The 21,015-nt window shown below is 43.8% G+C and overlaps 1 protein-coding gene across 1 annotated transcript in view; it reads right to left on the bottom strand.

Moving 5' to 3' along the window:
- The window catches only part of afap1l2 (actin filament associated protein 1-like 2), a 207,698-nt gene that overhangs the window by 127,244 nt on the left and 59,439 nt on the right, over window positions 1-21,015 (bottom strand). Inside the window, exons 3-4 of the mRNA XM_084170096.1 lie at window positions 16,650-16,727; window positions 2,069-2,160 (exon numbers count right to left, since the gene is read on the bottom strand). Of these exons, the coding sequence (XP_084026222.1) occupies window positions 2,069-2,160; window positions 16,650-16,727 (170 nt within the window). The remainder of the gene's footprint in view (window positions 1-2,068; window positions 2,161-16,649; window positions 16,728-21,015) is intronic.

Raw genomic sequence — 21,015 nt, forward strand, 5'->3', positions numbered from 1 at the left:
TCTCTCACTGTTCAAATAAACCTACCATTAAAATTATAGACTGATCATTTCTTTGTCAGTGGGCAAACGTAGAAAAATCAGCAGGGGATCAAATATTTTTTTCCCTCACTGTATGTCATGCAACAAAATGCAAATTAATTACTTAAAAATCATACAATGTGATTTTCTGGATCTTTGTTTTAGATTCCGTCTCTCACAGTTGAAGTGTACCTATGATAAAAATTATAGACCTCTACATGCTTTGTAAGTAGGAAAACCTGCAAAATCGGCAGTGTATCAAATACTTGTTCTCCCCACTGTATACAGTGGCCGATCGTGTGGATGAGCTAGCCACCGATCTACAAGAGAAGCTCGCTGAAAAAGCAAAATACTTTGTAGCTTACTCACTTGTTGTTGACGAGCGCATGGATGCTACAGACACTGCTCAGTTGTCAATTTTCATGCCTGGGGTGGATTCATTAGTGAAGAGCTCTTGGGTGTTAAATCAATGCATGGCACGACCATAGTAAATTATATTTTTCAACAAGTCGAGAAATTTGTAAATGACAAAGTTACCATGGGATAAACTTACTGGACTGACAACAGATGTGGCACCTGATATGTGCGGTGGGAGGAGCGGATTGGTTGGGAGGATGTGAGAGAAGATGCAGGAGGAGAATTGCCCTGACGAGCTGACAACATATTACTGTACTATACATCAGGAGGCACTTTGTGGTAAAGTACTGAAGATGGAATACGTCATGAGTACCGTAACGAAAACAGTAAACTTAATCAGGGCTAAGGGCTTGAACCACCATCTGTTTCAGTCACTTCTTGATGAGGTTAATTCAGAATATGAAGATGTGCCCTACCACACATAGGTGCGTTGGCCAAGTTGGGGTAAAGTGCTGAAGAGATGTTTTGAGCTGCGTGAGGAAATCTGTCATTTCATGGAGAACAAGGGGAAAGACATCACTGAGCTCTTATCCAGCCACCAAAACAGCTCTCAAACCACAGCAACAGTGATGGGTGTGTCTCTCTCTGTGTGTGTGTGTGTGTGTTTGTGTGTTTGTGTACGTGTGGAGTTCAAAGACTCAGCGGGAACGCTATAATCCCATCCTCCTGTCTGTCTGTGACCCCTCCAATCTCACACAGCGCTAATTCAGTAGACCCCTAGCCTCCTCAGTCAACATTAAACACACCACTCCTCTCAAGTCTCACACACTCATTTCCACACAAATGTTCCCATTTTATCACTCAGAGGGATAAAATACCTGTTTCTGTGGGTGATTACAACACATATTAAAGCCTTAATTATTAATGTTACCTCAGGCCTGGGATTTATAGTTACGGGAAAAAACATGGCTGTGCTTCTACGACCAAATGAATGTGAGTAAAACCAGGCTAGAAATGGATGCTTAACAGTAATAATAATAATAATAATAATAATAATATGCCATTTAGCAGACGCTTTTATCCAAAGCGACTTACAGTCATGCGTGCATACATTGTTGTGTATGGGTGGTCCCGGGGATCGAACCCACTACCTTGGCGTTACAAGTGCCGTGCTCTACCAGCTGAGCTACAGAGGACCACAGCAACAGTTTATCATTAAACAAGACATCAGGGGAGAGCGCGAACGCAGTCCCCCACTACCAGAAATTATGCAATCGAGATTTCCACATTTGGGATATTCGCAGGGGTCAGCACAGCCGGAGTGCAATGGCTGAGCCTCGCCCTGGGTGAACCGCCTTCTTGATCACGGTATCTCCCTTGCCAGGTAAGTATGCTAGCAAGTGAGTTACGTTAGTGTTTGATGTTAATCGTAGCCCTACACAAGGTAAAACACATGGTGTGGATATTATTATTATTATTAAAAGTTGTATTATATTCTATGTAATAAAAAATGTACTATAACTTAAATGTATCATCAAAAGATAAGAGGCGCCAAAAGGTCTTGCGGCACACCCCATTAAAGTTTGTATGGTTCAATACGCAAAGAACGATTTCCTCAATACTCATGGATGTCCCAGCATGGATGTTAGGTGTAATTTGGAAAGATGTAGTAAGATAAATGAACATCACTCACTGTTCTTGGTGGTGGCAAGTCTGGAAGACTCTTCTGTGGGGCGGGGACATGTTTTCCTGCTCTCCCATTGGCCAGGGCATCTGATCTGTTGTCTGGTAATTTTGACACAAATTAAGAAGGACATTAGATGAAAAGCAACAATGACCATCGAAAGGAAGATAGTCATTTCACAAATGCAAAGAAGAATAGTGTCTAAGAGAATCATATAATTATTAGAATATTAAAATCAGGATAAAAACAACACGTATGAGCCTTTTGTTAGGACGTAATATTTTTCACTACGTCTTAAAGGACTTTACTTTAAACATGGGATTGTCATCCCCTTAGTAACAATTTATATCGAACTATATAAACTTCCTTCTTAAACCCCAATGTGTAGCATCCACCTGGGTGATGCATGCTGGCTACATTAGCCTTCTAGCCAAAATAACAATGTTAACATTTTGCCTCACATTTGCCTGATAGTTATTTGCCTATTTCTCTGTTTATCATAACAGTGGGTCCTTGTCTCTAAGCTACTGTATGGCCATGCCATAACAGCAGTCTTCCCTCTCTTCAGACATTCCACTGACTTCCTCTCAGCATGTAGACATCTGGGTTGCCATAGGAACCCAAGCAGAGTGCTTTATAGTGGACACCTCTAGTCGTAAATCCACAGGAGTCACTGAAAGTTACAGAAATTACATTCAAACAACTCTGCAGAGCTCACAAATTCAAAACATCTGGATGTTATCACTAAATAACTATGATGTTGACTTAAACACATTCAAACCCTCATATTGAGGATGAAAACAGTTGGTTGAAAGAAAGGCTTTCTTTCTAGCCATGTGGGTACATGAGATGAAAGTTAGACACGACACCCAACATGATATGTATTCCCTTTTGTGTCCATGCAGATGCAGTCTTTAATCTATGTTATAATAAATACCCTTCCCAGCCCCTCCATTCAAAGAAAGAAAATGCTAGATGCATGACAACAAGGGGACAGCATCTTTTTGATCTCAAAACGCCCTTGTACTTGGGGTGGCTGTAAAAGAAAGCCTGTGGGGTGGATGTGTGTGAAGTCTAGTGTTTGGTCTGCTTATTCTTCATCACAGTCCAAACAAAATGACTGGCCTCAGATGGTGGGTTTAAGAGGGGGGACAAAGAGAGAACTACTGATAAATACACAGGAAACAAGTGTGTGGGGGGGGGGGGGGGGGTATTGGTGTGGACAGGGACAGGATGTTTGAGGGTGGTTTTCGCACTCCTTCTAAACACCACTGACAACTACTGTTGGAAAATAAAATAAATCCTTTATTACTTTCCAACCCCACCACCCCTTCCCTAATTGGAGTAAACTAGTGAACAACAATGCTTAGCCCTCTACTTCCAGCTTATACATACTATATACATTTTATGGATAGTCAATTTTACAATAATTCTATTTTGTTTGTTTTTACTCCTGAACTTACTCTACCCTCAACCTCTCCGATCATTTTCATGATGTCCATCCGGTTAGCTTCTATATGCCACATCTTTCTAACTGTGCTCTTTCACAAAAGCTCTCAACCTATAACCTATATACTTATTATGGACACAATATGCTTTACATTAGTTATCTTGTTGTTATTAGTTGTTGTTAGTTGTTATTAGTCCCATCCTTCAACTCCATTCAATACCACCCATCTATCTCTTAACACCATCCATATTTGATTTCTATTTGCCATATACAGTGGGGAGAACAAGTATTTGATACACTGCCGATTTTGCAGGTTTTCCTACTTACAAAGCATGTAGAGGTCTGTAATTTTTTATCATATGTACACTTCAACTGTGAGAGACGGAATCTAAAACAAAGATCCAGAAAATCACATTGTATGATTTTTAAGTAATTAATTGGCATTTTATTGCATGACATAAGTATTTGATCACCTACCAACCATTAAGAATTCTGGCTCTCACACACCTGTTAGTTTTTCTTTAAGAAGCCCTCCTGTTCTCCACTCATTACCTGTATTAACTGCACCTGTTTGAACTCGTTACCTGTATAAAAGACACCTGTCCACACACTCAATCAAACAGACTCCAACCTCTCCACAATGGCCAAGACCAGAGAGCTGTGTAAGGACATCAGGGATAAAATTGTAGACCTGCACAAGGCTGGGATGGGCTACATGACAATGGGCAAGCAGCTTGGTGAGAAGGCAACAACTGTTGGCGCAATTATTAGAAAATGGAAGAAGTTCAAGATGACGGTCAATCACCCTCGGTCTGGGGCTCCATGCAAGATCTCACCTCGTGGGGCATCAATGATCATGAGAAAGGTGAGGGATCAGCCCAGAACTACATGGCAGGACCTGGTCAATGACCTGAAGAGAGCTGGGACCACAGTCTCAAAGAAAACCATTAGTAACACACTACGCCGTCATGGATTAAAATCCTGCAGCGCACGCAAGGTCCCCCTGCTCAAGCCAGCGCACGTCCAGGCCCGTCTGAAGTTTGCCAATGACCATCTGGATGATCCAGAGGAGGAATGGGAGAAGGTCATGTGGTCTGATGAGACAAAAATAGAGCTTTTTGGTCTAAACTCCACTCGCCGTGTTTGGAGGAAGAAGAAGGATGAGTACAACCCCAAGAACACCATCCCAACCGTGAAGCATGAAGGTGGAAACATCATTCTTTGGGGGATGCTTTTCTGCAAAGGGGACAGGACGACTGCACCATATTGAGGGGAGGATGGATGGGGCCATGTATCGCGAGATCTTGGCCAACAACCTCCTTCTCTCAGTAAGAGCATTGAAGATGGGTCGTGCTGGGTCTTCCAGCATGACAATGACCCGAAACACACAGCCAGGGCAACTAAGGAGTGGCTCCGTAAGAAGCATCTCAAGGTCCTGGAGTGGCCTAGCCAGTCTCCAGACCTGAACCCAATAGAAAATCTTTGGAGGGAGCTGAAAGTCCGTATTGCCCAGCGACAGCCCCGAAACCTGAAGGATCTGGAGAAGGTCTGTATGGAGGAGTGGGCCAAAATCCCTGCTGCAGTGTGTGCAAACCTGGTCAAGACCTACAGGTGTCACGGATTCTGCCAAGGCTGCTCCTCCTCCTTGCTCGGGCAGGCTTCGGCGTCCGTCGTCCCCGGAGTACTAGCTTCTGCCGATCGATGTTATCGGTGTCTGTCTAGTCTTGTCTGTATTGTTTACACCTGTTCATCATTATGTTTGATTGTTGCCCTATAATTACCCCTGCCTCTCATCGTTATCTTGTGTGTGATTGTTTCCCTTCACGTATGTCGTTTCTGAGCAGGTATTTTCCTCTCTGTGTGGAGTTCTTCTGTGTTCATCTTTTCATTATCGGATTAAAGTACGTTTCAGAGAGTTCCGTGTCCTGCGCATGACTTCTTCAACCGCATCTCACTGACAGCCGTGACAACAGGAAACATATGATCTCTGTAATTGCAAACAAAGGTTTCTGTACCAAATATTAAGTTCTGCTTTTCTGATGTATCAAATACTTATGTCATGCAATAAAATGTAAATTAATTACTTAAAAATCATACAATGTGATTTTCTGGATTTTAGATTCCGTCTCTCACAGTTGAAGTGTACCTATGATACAAATTACAGACCTCTACATGCTTTGTAAGTAGGAAAACCTGCAAAACCGGCAGTGTATCAAATACTTGTTCTCCCCACTGTATTTTTCAACTGTACTGTGATGTTTTACAAAAGTTCTGAACCTTTCTATTATCATTGTTTCTACAAATTCTAAATTGAAAATAAACATTTTTGCTAAAAGTATTATTATATTATTGATCGATTGACTATGACATTTCAGTTCACCCAGCAGCACTATCTGCAGGGTTAGCTCTAGGTAAACTGCAATCCTTTAGCCATTCCTGGACCTGTGTCCAAAAACAAGCCACAAATGGACAGTACCAAAACAAATGCTCTAATGATTCTGTCTCTTCGCAGCAAAATCTTCAAAGCTGGGAAGATTGTATCCACCATATAAATAACATTATATTGGTAGCAATAATTTTTATAATAATTTAAATTGAAAAATTATAAGTTTTGAATCCGGCGTCGTTTTGCGTATCAGTTCATAAACACTATGCCATGGAATCAGTACGTCAAAATTCTCTTCCCAACTATTTTGCAATCTATATGGGACGGCTGTCAATCCTTTGGTTCTTAAATGAAACTGGTATATTTTTTAATTTATCACAATTAATTATGTTCATTAATGCAGGGCTGACATTCAAGTTCCTTACTTTTTCCCCCTTCCACTTTCCTCTTCCATTTTTGCAGTAATGCTGCAATTATTTGGTTGTAATTTTGGGTAGAGCAGACATTTCCATATGTTTTTGTTAGCTGCATGTGCGACATAACTCCACCAGTCCTACCTATGATATAATTTACGAAGATTATACATTTTTTAGACATTTTGTCAAAAAATATTGTTTTTTTATCAATTCGTATATTTGAGTTTAACCACAATATTTGTTGCACTATTTGTTCTGTCATTTCTGGAGGATTAAATTGAAATTGCAACCAACATTCTACGGCTTGTTTTAGAAATAGTGATATTTGGGAGATTATTTCCTTTTCAAATAACTGAAAGTGAGAGGTTGTAATCTGAATAAAGGGAAAAAGGCCATTCTTGAACATTGGGTGAGACAATCTTACTAATTTGCTAGAGAACCAGTTCTGATTTAAGTATAACTTCTGTATGACTGATGCTTTTAGTGATAGGTCTAATGCTTTAATATTTAATCATTTCTGTCCTCCGAATTCATATTCATGTCACGAATTCCGCCGAGACTGCTCCTCCTCCTTGTTCGGGCAGGCTTCGGCGTTTGTCGTCCCCGGAGTACTAGCTGCTACCGTTTGATGTTCTCTATGTTTGTTTGGTTTTGTCTGTTTGGTGCACCTGTGTCTTATCACTTATTGATTATGTCACCTATAAGTTTCCTTTGGTTTTGTTTGTAGTTGTGTGTTGTTGTCCGCCTGTCCGTTGGGGTTTTGGATTTTGCTCTGGTGTATTTAAGTGTATTGACGCACTGTTTGCGCATCGCTTATATTTCGTGTTTTACGCACTGTTTGCGTATCGCTCGCCTCCGTTGTTTGAGGCCCGTTCTTTTGTATTGTCATATTTTTGACTAGTAAAGTCTATTGGACTAAGCTTCTGTGTCCTGCGCCTGACTCCAACACCACATCCACTTCAAACACTGACAGAACAACACACCATCAATGGAGTCAGCAGGAGCAGCGGCGGCGACCGAGTCGCTGGAGGATCGGGTCAGCTGCCAGGACGCCAGGATCCAGCAACTCGGCTCCGCCATGCAGGAGGTCATGAACACCCTGCGCTGATGGGAAAGGGGAGGCGTGCCCACACCTACTCCAACATTACCACCACAATCGGCCAGTCCCACCAGACCGGTTCCGGAATCCAGTGGGATTCGGCTCTCGCTCCCGAGGGTGTATGATGGCACAGCAGGCCACCATACACCCGGCGCCCTCGGGATACGAGAGCATGTCCGCCCTCATCTCCTGTCTCTCCGGCAAGGCGTTGGAGTGGGCCAACGCCGAATGGAGGGGAATAGATGCCGCCACCATCAGCTACGCAGAGTTCTCCCGCCGCTTCAGGGCTGTTTTTGATCACCCTCCTGAGGGTAAAGCGGCGGGGGAGCGTCTGTTCCACCTCCGACAGGGGAAGAGGAGTGCACAGGATTTCGCCCTGGATTTCCGGGCCGTCCATTCCATTCCCCAGCACCTCCGAGCCGAGCCCAATGGAGCTCGGGGGTGCTGGCGCTAGAGGGAGAAGGAGAGAGAATCCGAGGGGGGCTGTCCCCTGCACCAGCTGTGGCCGTGGAGGACACACTGCGGCTAGGTGCTGGGGAGGGTCTCCAGGGAATCGGGACAACAGGTCGCGCACTGGAGAGTCATTTCAGGTGAGTAGGCGCCCCACTCACCCAGAGCTCTCTGTTGTTCACTTTTGTATACCTGTATTATTTCCTCAGGTTGCATCTCATTCCCAGCATAAGGCGCTAGTCGATTCAGGCGCAGCTGGGAATTTTATTGATCGGAAATTTTGTTCTAGGTTAGGGATTCCCCTCCTGCCCGTTGGTGCACCCTTTCCTGTCCATGCCCTAGATAGCCGCCCGTTGGGGTCTGGGTTGATTAGAGAAGTCACAGCGCCACTAAAGATGAAGATGCAGGGAGGTCATGAGGAGATTATTCAGTTGTACCTAATTGACTCTCCTGCGTATCCTGTGGTGCTGGGGCTTCCTTGGTTAGTCACCCATGACCCCACCATTTCGTGGCAACAGAGGGCTCTCAAGGAATGGTCTGGCCAGTGTGTTGGGCGATGTCTAGGTGTTTCCGTGGGGGCGACCACGGTGGAGAGTCCGAACCAAGTGCCCGCAATGCACATTCCCCCTGAGTATGAGGATTTGGCACTCGTGTTCAGCAAGACGAGGGCGACACGATTGCCACCTCATAGGCAGGGAGAATGTGCAATAAACCTCCAGACAGGTGCGGCACTTCCGTGGAGCCATGTGTATCCTCTGTCTCAAGAGGAGACGGCGGCTATGGAGACATACATAGCTGAGTCCCTGAAACAGGGATACATACGGCCCTCCACTTCCCCTGCGTCCTCGAGTTTCTTTTTTGTGAAGAAGAAAGATGGAGGTTTGCGCCCGTGTATTGATTATCGTAGTCTCAATCAGATCACTGTGAAATACAGTTACCCTCTTCCTCTGATTGCGAGTATGACTGAATCATTACGCGGGAAGCGGTTCTTCACAAAACTGGATCTCAGGAATGTTTATAACTTGGTGCGCATTAGGGAGGGGGATGAATGGAAGACAGCATTTAGAACTACCTCAGGTCATTATGAGTATCTTGTCATGCCATACGGGTTAATGAATGCTCCTTCAGTCTTCCAATCATTTGTGGACGAGATCTTCCGGGACCTGCATGGGCAGGGAGTGGTAGTGTACATTGACGACATCTTAGTGTACTCTGCTACACGTGCCGAGCATGTAGCCCTGGTACGCCGAGTGTTGGGTAGACTGTTGGAACATGACTTGTATGTCAAGGCAGAGAAATGTCTGTTTTTCCAGGAGTCCATCTCCTTCTTGGGTCATCGGTTGTCCGCGTCAGGGGTGAAGATGGAGATTGACCGTGTGTCAGCCGTGCGTAACTGGCAAACCCCAACCACTGTGAAAGAGGTGCAGCAGTTTTTGGGTTTTGCCAATTAATACCGGAGGTTTATCCGGGGTTTTGGAAAGGTAGCAGCTCCCATTACTTCCCTGCTGAAGGGGGGCCCGGTGTGTTTGCAGTGGTCAGCTGAGGCGGACAGGGCGTTTTGTAAACTGAAGGACCTGTTCACCTCGGCTCCGGTGCTGGCGCACCCGGATCCCGCTTTAGCGTTCCAGGTAGAGGTGGACGCGTCAGAGGCCGGTATTGGGGCAGTACTGTCACAACGCTCAGGCACGCCACCTAAGCTCCGTCCCTGCGCTTTTTATTCTAAGAAGCGCAGCCCGGCGGAGCGTAATTATGACGTAGGGGACAGGGAGCTGTTAGCCGTGGTTCAAGCCCTGAAGGTGTGGAGGCATTGGCTTGAGGGGGCTCAACACCCTTTTCTCATTCTGACCGACCATCGTAACCTGGAGTACATCCGGGCAGCTAGGAGATTAAACCCTCGTCAGGCTAGGTGGAACATGTTCCTGACCCGGTTCGTTTTTAAGATCACGTACATCCCAGGGTCCCAGAACGGTAAGGCAGACGCCCTGTCCCGGCGGTATGACACAGAGGAGAGGTCCATTGAGCCCACTCCCATACTGCCGGAGTCTTGTCTGGTGGCACCGGTGGTATGGGAGGTCGATGCGGAAATTGAGCGGGCGTTACGCACCGACCCTACTCCCCCAGAGTGTCCAGTGGGTCGGACGTACGTGCCGCTCGAGGTCCGTGATCGGCTCATTTATTGGGCACATACGTCACCCTCCTCTGGATATCCAGGTATTGGCCGGACAGTGCACTGCCTTAGTGTTAAATACTGGTGGCCAACATTGGCTAAGGACGTGAGGGTTTATGTCTCCTCCTGCTCGGTGTGCGCTCAGTGTAAGGCGCCTAGACACCTGCCCAGGGGGAAGTTACAACCCCTGCCCGTTCCACAACGGCCGTGGTCTCACCTCTCGGTGGACTTTGTCACGGACCTTCCCCCCTCCCAGGGGAATACCACTATTCTGGTCGTTGTGGATCGGTTCTCTAAGGCCTGTCGTCTCATTCCTATGCCGGGTCTCCCTACTGCCCTACAGACCGCTGAGGCTTTGTTCACCCACGTCTTCCAGCACTACGGGGTTCCCGAGGATATAGTGTCTGATCGGGGTCCCCAGTTCACCTCTAGAGTCTAGAGGGCGTTCATGGAACGCTTGGGGGTCTTGGTTAGCCTTACCTCAGGTTACCACCCGGAGAGTAATGGGCAGGTGGAGAGAGTAAACCAGGATGTGGGTAGGTTTCTGAGATCCTATTGCCAGGGCCGGCCGGAGGAGTGGTCGGGGTATATCCCCTGGGCAGAGATGGCTCAGAACTCTCTCCGCCACTCCTCTACTAACCTGACCCCTTTTCAGTGTGTGTTAGGTTATCAGCCGGTTCTGGCACCATGGCATCAGAGCCAGATCGAGGCTCCTGCGGTGGATGAGTGGTTTCGGCGCTCGGAGGAGACGTGGAACGCTGCCCACGTCCATCTGCAGCGGGCCATCCGCAGGCAGAAGGCGAGCGCCGACCTCCACCGCAGTGAGGGTCCAGTCTACGCCCCTGGAGATCGAGTCTGGCTCTCGACTCGAAACCTGCCCCTTCGCCTGCCCTGCCGGAAGCTTGGCCGGCGGTTTGTGGGGCCATTTAAAGTCCTGAGGAGATTGAATGAGGTGTGTTACAGGTTGCAACTGCCCAATGACTATCACATTAACCCCTCATTCCATGTGTCTCTCCTCAGGCCGGTGGTAGCTGGTCCACTCCAGGAGAGTGAGAGAAGGGAGACCCCTCCGCCCCCACTGGACATCGAGGGCATACTCAGACCGGTCCATCGTGGATTCGAGACGTCGGATGGGGGGTCTACAATATCTCGTGGAGTGGGAGGGGTACGGTCCGGAGGAACGGTGCTGGGTGCCTCGGAGGGACATTTTAGATCCATCCCTCCTGACTGAGTTCCATCGTAGTCATCCTACGCGCCCTGCTCCACGTCCTCCTGGCCGTCCCCGAGGCCGGGGTCGGCGCACGGCTGGAGCCGCGCGTCAAGGGGGGGGTACTGTCACGAATTCCGCCGAGACTGCTCCTCCTCCTTGTTCGGGCAGGCTTCGGCGTTTGTCGTCCCCGGAGTACTAGCTGCTACCGTTTGATTTTCTCTATGTTTGTTTGGTTTTGTCTGTTTGGTGCACCTGTGTCTTATCACTTATTGATTATGTCACCTATAAGTTTCCTTTGGTTTTGTTTGTAGTTGTGTGTTGTTGTCCGCCTGTCCGTTGGGGTTTTGGATTTTGCTCTGGTGTATTAAGTGTATTGACGCACTGTTTGCGCATCGCTTATATTTCGTGTTTTACGCACTGTTTGCGTATCGCTCGCCTCCGTTGTTTGAGGCCCGTTCTTTTGTATTGTCATATTTTTGACTAGTAAAGTCTGTTGGACTAAGCTTCTGTGTCCTGCGCCTGACTCCAACACCACATCCACTTCAAACACTGACAATTCATTATATAAATAGGCCCGTTTAATTTAGTCTGGTTTGACGTTCCAAAGAGAACTGAATATTTTTTTCTCATTATTTAAAAAACTGTTCGCTAGGCGTATGCAAGACCATAAGAAAATACAGTGAGGGAAAAAAGTATTTGATCCCTTCCTGATTTTGTATGTTTGCCCACTGACAAAGACATGATCAGTCTATAATTTTAATGGTAAGTTTATTTGAACAGTGAGAGACAGAATAACAACAACAAAATCCAGAAAAACGAATGTCAAAAATGTTATAAATTTATTTGCATTTTAATGAGGGAAATAAGTATTTGACCCCCTCTCAATCAGAAAGATTTCTGTCTCCCAGGTGTCTTTTATACAGGTGACAAGCTGAGATTAGGAGCACACTCTTAAAGGGAGTGCTCCTAATCTCAGTTTGTTACCTGTATAAAAGACACCTGTCCACAGAAGCAATCAATCAATCAGATTCCAAACTCTCCACCATGGCCAAGACCAAACAGCTCTCCAAGGATGTCAGGGACAAGGTTGTAGACCTATACATGGCTGGAATGGGCTACAAGACCATCACCAAGCAGCTTGGTGAGAAGGTGACAACAGTTGGTGCGATTATTCGCAAATGGAAGAAACACAAAATAATGAAATGATCATGAGAACGGTGAGGAATCAGCCCAGAACTACAAGGGAGGATCTTGTCAATGATCTCTAGGCAGCTGGGACCATAGTCACCAAGAAAACAATTGGTAACACACTACGCCGTGAAGGACTGCAATCCTGCAGCACCCGCAAGGTCCCCCTGCTCAAGAAAGCACATATACATGCCCTTCTGAAGTTTGCCAATGAACATCTGAATGATTCAGAGGAGAACTGGGTGAAAGTGTTGTGGTCAGATGAGACCAAAATCGAGCTCTTTGGTATCAACTCAACTTGCCGTGTTTGGAGGAGGAGGAATGATGCCTATGACCCCAAGAACAACATCCCCACCGTCAAACATGGAGGTGGAAACGTTATGCTTTGGGGGTGTTTTTCTGCTAAGGGGACAGGACAACTTCACCACATCAAAGGGACGATGGACGGGGCCATGTACCGTCAAATCTTGGGTGAGAAACTCCTTCCCTCAGCCAGGGCATTGAAAATGGGTCGTGGATGGGTATTCCAGCATGACAATGACCCAAAACACACGGCCAAGGCAACAAAGGAGTGGCTCAAGAAGAAGCACATTAAGGTCCTGGAGTGGCCTAGCCAGTCTCCAGACCTTAATACCATAGATAATCTGTGGCGGGAGCTGAAGTTTCGAGTTGCCAAACGTCAGGCTCAAAACCTTAATGACTTGGAGAAGATCTGCAAAGAGGAGTGGGACAAAATCCCTCCTGAGATGTGTGCAAACCTGGTGGCCAACTACAAGAAACGTCTGACCTTTGTGATTGCCAACAAGGGTTTTGCCACCAAGTACTAAGTCATGTTTTGCAGAGGGGTCAAATACTTATTTCCCTCATTAAGATGCAAATCAATTAATAACATTTTTGACATGCGTTTTTCTGGATTATTTTGTTGTTATTCCGTCTCTCAATGTTCAAATAAACCTACCATTAAAATTATAGACTGATCATTTCTTTGTCAGTGGGCAAACGTACAAAATCAGTATGGGATCAAATACTTTTTTCCTTCACTGTATGTAAACTGGGATAATACTAAACTAAAAAATACTAGTTAATCAGGGTGATATTTTTCCACAAATGTACAGGTATTTACCTTTCCATGGTAGCAAGATCTTATCTATTTTTGCTAACTTTCTATTAACATTTATTGGAGTGAGATCATTTATTTCATTTGGGACATGTATTCCGAGTATATCTACATCACCATCAGACCATTTTATTGGTAAACTACATGGTAATGTAAATTTTTAATTTTTTTGTGATCCAATACATAATATAGTACATTTATCATAATTTGGTTGTAATCCAGAGAGATTAGAAAATGTATCTAGATCCTCTATGAGGCTGTGAAGGGATTCAAGTTGTGGATTTAAAAAGAAAACATTAATCAGCGTACAATGACACCTTTGTTTCTAATCCCTTGATATTATTGTTGGATCTGATTTTAATAGCTAACATCTCGATGGCCATAATAAATAGATAGTGGACAACCTTGTTTCACTCCTCTTGACAGTTTAAATCTTTCTGAGAAATAGCCATTATTTACTATTTTACACCTAGGGTTACTATAAAGATTTTAACCCAATTTATAAGAGATTCTCCAAAATTGAAATGCTCCAGGCATGTATATATAAACCCCAGTCGTACTTTATCAAATGCCTTTTCAAAGTTTGCTATGAATAGCAGGCCTGGTTTCCCAGATTTTTCATAGTGTTCTATTGTTTCCAGTACTTGCCTTATATTATCTCCAATGTATCGTCCATGTAAAAAACCTGTCTGATTAGAATTAATAATGTCCGACAATACCTGTTTAATTCTATGCGCTATACATTTTGCTAGAATTTTTTTGCATCACTACACTGAAGTGTAAGGGGCCTCCAATTTTTTTAATGGACTGGATCTTTATATTTTCCACTTGTATCCTGTTTCAGTAATAATGAAATCAGACCTTCTTCTTGAGTGTCTGATAGTCTACCATTTACATAGGAGTGGTTAAAACATGCTAATAACGGTCCTCTGAGTATATGAAAAAAGGTTTAGTATACCTTGACTGGTATGCCATCCAACCATGGAGTTTTCCCGGACTTAAAGTCTTTAATTGCATCCAGAAGTTCCTCCTGTGTAATTTCACCTTCACATGAGTCTTTCTGTATGGCTGTTAATTTTACATTATCAATAGAAAAAAAAATATCTACAATTAGCTTCAGTTAGAGGAGATGGAGGCGACTGAAACGAAAACATATGCTTAAAGTACTATGTTTCCTCCTTCAAAATATAATTTGGTGAATCATGGGTGACTACGTCATTTGTAACCAGTTTCAGTAAATTCTTTCTGGTAGCATTTCTATGTTGAAGATTAAAAAATAATTTGGTGCATTTTTCCCCATATTCCATCAAGTTCACTTTATTTTTATAATATATATTACACTTTTCCATTTATTTTTGTTTTTCCTCTATGTTAAAGTTTTTATTGCCATCTATCTGTTCTGTTAGACTTTCTATTTCCTTTGTTAGTATGGACTCTTTTGACCTAAATTGCTTTTGTTTCCGAGATGAGTACTGAATTGCATGGCCTCTAAAGGCACATTTACCTATGTTATATCGGAAAAAAATCAGTTATAAATTCCTCTGTCCTAGTTAAAAACAAGTTATCATCCAATAGGCTTTGATTAAATTCCCAATATCCTCGCCCACGTGGAAATTCAGTAAGAGTAATGTATATGCCAATTATATGATGGTCTGACCGCATTCTGTCCCCATCAACACTTTTTAAACTTTTGTGTGCCAACGAGAATGACATAAGAAAGAAGTCAAGACGACTAGCTTGATTGAGTCTCCGCCATGTATATCTCACTAGATCAGGATATTTAAGCCTCCATATATCTACTAGTTCTAATGTATCCATGACATTCACGATTTCCTTAAGAGCATGAGGGTGATTGTTTGTAGTGTGATTTCCTTTACGATCCATTGAGCTATTTAAAACGGTATTATAATCTCTCACCATAATAATAGAGTCTTGAATTGCTTGCAGGGTTGATAATGTATTAAATATAGTGTCAAAGAAGTGTGGATCATCATTATTTGGTCCATAAAGGTTAATGAGCCATATATGTTTATGGTCCAATAACATATTTAAAATAATCCATCTACCTTGCGTATCTGTTTGGACAATTTGCACATTCGGATCGAAATTACTGTTAATTAATATCATCACCCCTTTTGAGTTTCTTTGCCCATGGGAGAAGTATATTTGCCCCCCCCCCATTCCTTTTTCCACGCAACTTCATCTAGAATTGTTGAATGAGTTTCCTGTAAACAATAGATATTATATTCCTTCTCTTTGAGCCATGTAAATATTGTTCTTCTTTATTATTATCTGCTAAGCCATTACAATTATAACAGGCTATACTTATTTCACCACATACCATAATGAGATACAATTTTCAAATCTATTTATCATTATATATGTTTGTAAATTTACCAATAAAAAATACCAGTGATTGAGTGTCGATATAGCTGCACCATGATATTTGCATTGCTACTAAGTAACCCTCCAATTGTTCTCCACTAATCCCCCTGCTAAAGCCCCTCCCCATCCCAAATTGGGCCGTCATCCCAGTGATCAGCATACCACCCCTGTCCCCCCGGATCCCTAGGCCCCGAGAGGCCAGGCCCCATCCATCGAAAACAGCACACAGTGCCACCCACAAAACAGAAGCAGTTGGAAACTTTGTTTAGTCTCACCTGTGGAAAGTGTGATGTAGCCTATCAAGCACATAAAACCTGCGGTTGAATGGTGAACCTGACATGAACAGCAACACAATTTTCCAGTGGTTTAAGAAGAGCACAGTCTCAACAAAACAACTGTGACTGTAAATAATTATGGGTATTCACAACGAAAGTTGGTTTATTGATTGAAATTGACATTAAGCAATTTTATTCTATGTGACTCTGATTTGTGAGGGACTGTGACTTGAGTATTCTGAGGTTAAAGCCAGACCTGGGTCAAATACATAAGTGAAATACCAAAAGTGCAAAATTCTAGCTAAATTAAGCGCACCTCAAATATTGGATTATGAAAGTATGTAAAGCCTCAATAATACAAATTTGCAATGTATGAACCAAACAAATAAAGAGTGCTACACCATCAAGCAGGTTCCACCTTGTAGGAAACTACCTTTGAACTCTCACCTCTGTCAGCCTTGTCCTGATCCTGCCCAGTCACAATGACTTTGTTCATGTAGATGTACTCCTCATCACCACCACCACCTGATTCATAGCAGTTGAGAGAGAAGAGTAACATCAATCAACATGAGAAATATACTTTATTATGAATGCTGCTGATACCAACCACTTTAGAATTAAGTTGTCAATGCACAGAATCATGCTATGATACTGTACATTATGGCAGCCCAGGGGAGTCAGAGGTGAAACTCACAAAATAAGACAGCGGGAGACCAATTTGTGGTGGTCAAAACAAAGTAGTTATTTAATAAAGGTTGGGGGGAACAGGGAGGGGAGAAATACAAATGAAAGGCCTCTCAGGTAACTGGTGGGTAACTCTGTGTCCAGCGTGGCGGCTCCTCAGACCGCCTGTGTTAATGAAAAAAAAAAAAAGAGAGAGCGATGAGTCCAAGGTTTCAATCCTTGCTCTCAACTTGCACCGGGTGGCGTGCTGCCCGGGAATAGTTCCTCTTCTCCGGTTCTTCTGAGGTCTAGGCGTACCCCCTGCCTGTCTGCCCCACCGCCCGAGTGACTGCACCTCTACTTATACTCATTTGGGGTAATGAGGGACAGGTGGGACCAATTCCAGGTGCTAATTGGTTGCAGCACCTGGACTGGGTAATATTGGTGTTGCATTTATCAGACATGAGTCGGAACGCTCTCCTCTTTTTGAAGGTTTTAAAGATCATAGGCCTGACTTTCTGATCCTTCTACATCTGTTTGGATCAAGGGTTACACATCCTGTAAAGACTACTCTATGGCCCTGTACACACTCAAGTTGTACAATTGAAGTACAACAGATTTGGCACAAATGTTGTGATACAACGGATAGTTTTTCTGCACAAAAATAACTACACATGTGTTGTGGAGATAGCACAATGGTTGTGTAAGCATTTTTGTATCAGAAAAATATTATCAATAGTATCACAACCAATGTGTCAAATGCATTGTACATCAGTTGTCAATGCTTTGTACAACATGACCCTTTCTCTGAGGAGAAAGGGTCATATACAAAATATATGATGAGGGTTTTTTGAGACAGGGATAGTTGGTGTTGGCTACTGCAGTGTACACTCTTAAAAGAAAGGGAGCCTTGAAGAACCTTTTCGGTTCAAAAAGTTTCCTTGAGGAACCCCTCTAGAAAAAGTTCCTCAAGGAACCCATTTGTAAAGGTTCAAACAGGAACTTCATTTGTAATATATTATTACTGACATTGACATTATTATTATTGTTATTATTATAGTAAATGCATTATATTAGTATTTTAATATCATAACTATCTATATTACTGTATATTGTAACAAAATGGTGACTATTGTAATGGAATACTACTTTGCTCTTTAGTATCACATGTACTTATGTCAGCCTTTAACCTTTAAGTAGTATGTAGCTTGGTCTTGTATGTAGCTTGGGGGCGGCAGGTAGCTTAGTGGTTAAGAGCATTGTGCCAGTAACCGAAAGGTCGCTGGTTCTAATCCCCGAGCCGACTAGGTGAAAAATCTGTCGATGTGCCCTTGAGCAAGGCACTTAACCCTAATTGCTCCTGTAAGTCGCTCTGGATAAGAGCGTCTGCTAAATGACATAAATGTAGGATAGCTCTTTTGTATCCATTGCTTCCATCTTTGATTGGTCGGCTTTGCGGAGGGGGAGGAGCGTGGTTGGCAAAGCATTTGTTTATAGGAGTAGTGAATGGATCCTTTTCTGTTCAATTTCTAGGAAAGCAAATCAGTAGGCAGATAAATAGGGGTGGGCAATAGGTAAATAAAATAGCTATATGAATGAGTGTAACCTTTACTGACTATACAACTGAACACATGAACATGAATGACAATTACTCTCACGGGTGGCCTAAAATAACGTTTTGAAAGCCATGCCCCCAATAAGCCACACCTTCAATCTTCTGATAGGCTGTTGCTGCTACAATATATACACTTTACTATAAATACACTTCAACTGCTAATAATAAACTAGGAAATTCAATTTAGAAATTCAATTTAGTTACAGTTAGCCTAGCTAGATTTCTTTACCTCAGTACTTGACTCCATTGCTGAGCATGACAGGCAAATCCAACTGCGAAATAAATTCAAAATGCTCCGCACGTGCCTTTGCTACATTGAACCATTAAAAGGATCCTCCAAGAACCCTCAACTAACCAAAGGTGCAAATATGAACCCATTGACTAGCTTTGGTTCCTTGAGGATCTCCAGGGTTCCTCGAGTCACCCTTAATTCTAAGAGTGTAGCCTGTTTTGTGAATGTCCTAGAACTGTTATGCTTGATGATTTTGATATCAGGAAGATATTGATTATTAATTAAAATATCTGAAATGTAATTTGTACTCAACCCAGTTAGTGAGTTGGAAAACAATTCTAATTTGCAATGATGATCTGGCCAAAATAACAATAAACACATAAAATATAATAAAAATGCACAAGTTTGGATCATTATACAGAAGATATCATATAAAAAGGGGATTATGAGTAGCCATATAAATATAATTATTAATGGCTAAGAGGTCATAAAAAACCACTTTATTTTCCCAGAATAATCCCATTCTCAAATATATATATTTGACAATGATCTGACTGAGGCTGTACCAAGCGAGAGAACAACAGAGAAAAACCTAGGACTATGATGTTGGTGTAACCCCAGTAATACTCTAGTGACAGGCATTCCTTTTATATAAATATCAGAAGGGAAATATTACAGCAGCAGAATTAAACTATATTTTCCTGGTACAGTGAAAACAGATTTGGAGGATGGAAATGCATGCTATTTATAAGCAGCTACTCAAAGGAAGTGTGTGTCCCAGGAGGATAAACGCAGCCTTGGAAAAATGATAGTTTGTAGCCAGGGGAGGAAGTAAGGAGAAGCCCAAGACCAGAACATGGAAACACACCACTCTGTGAGAGAGATACAAACTACTGAGGAGAAAAAACGATGGGTTACGGTATGTAACCCCGGTTCTTTGAAGGACATGAAGGGGACATCTCACTATGGGACACGCTTTGTGGGTGTGAGCCCCGCGTATGTATATAACACCCACAATGCTCTGGTTTCCTCATTCAACAAACTACCTCTTACACGAGTTGTGCAAGAGAGGCAAGACGTCTCCCTAAACTCCTTCACAGAACCTGGGTTACATACCGTAACTCATAGTTCTCTTACAGTCGACTCGATTCGACGTCTCACTATGGGACTTGCAAAACGCCCCGATTGCCATTAGCCCTTTTCCTGAGAAGCCTGTGTTTCGTTGTACTTGGTAGTGTACCTGATCCATCCTACTCAGCTACAGCGCCAAGGACTGTGTGTGCCAGGGCGCAGTGACGTCCAGACAATAGAACCTCACAAAGGTGTGAGGGAAAGCCCAACTAGCCTGCGCACAAATTTCTGAGACGGAGATATCAGTGGCTTGACTAGGCTACTATGAGTCATGGAAATGAATTAAGGAATGAACGCGGCATTAGGACGTATCATAACCTTTCGGGGGCAAACTGAGTGCATGAAGGTTGAACCAAGAGCACATGAAGGTCGCTAACGCACTTGGCACTGGCCAAGGCAAGCAACTGGGCCATCTTATAAGACAGCGCGCTCCATAAATAAAACAATGCACGAAAGGGGTGAGCCCCGATCGTCGTCTCACCTAATCCTACATGGCAGGCTGAGATTGCTGCCAAGTAGACCTTAACAGTGGCAGGGCTATCAGGATGAGGGCTAGATCGTTCGCTTTCACTCTGTCCAGAGTTGGGGGAATCAGGCCCACAGGAGGGAAGGTATACAGAAGCACGTCTGACCACTAGTGGGTCAGCGTGTCTACACTCAGAGGGATGTTGTGATCTCTCATTGCAAGGAACAGGCGATCATTGCGGTCTACTGTCCTTCAGACGCTTGTTGAGGTGCCGTAAATCCTTAGGCTATGCTCAAACCCTACATCCGAACCCAAGCAATCCGTTCCGCCACCTCTTGGACCTCCCACCCCTACGGGAGGGCAGCTCCCGCTCAGCCCAGTCAAAGCTCTTCTCTGTCCTGGCACCCCAATGTTGGAACAAGCTTCTCCCTAAAGTCAGGACAGTGGAGTCCCTGCCCATCTTCCAAAAACGTATGAAACCTACCTCTTTCAAGAGTATCTTAAATCATTCTCACGGCGCTTGTCTTTTCCTATTAGCACTGACATTGCTGATAAATACTTTGTTGAGGGAAAAAATGTACTTGATACGATTGTGAGGACCAAGAAATAGCCGCAGAAGAAGCCCTGGTGAGGATCCTCACTCGGCACATCGCGTGCGGCTCCCTTGGTCAACAGAGACTGTATCTTGTCTCTGAGGGCTCAAGCC

The sequence above is a fragment of the Coregonus lavaretus genome (assembly GCF_964263955.1).
Source record: "Coregonus lavaretus genome assembly, chromosome: 1".
Taxonomy (NCBI): domain Eukaryota; kingdom Metazoa; phylum Chordata; class Actinopteri; order Salmoniformes; family Salmonidae; genus Coregonus; species Coregonus lavaretus.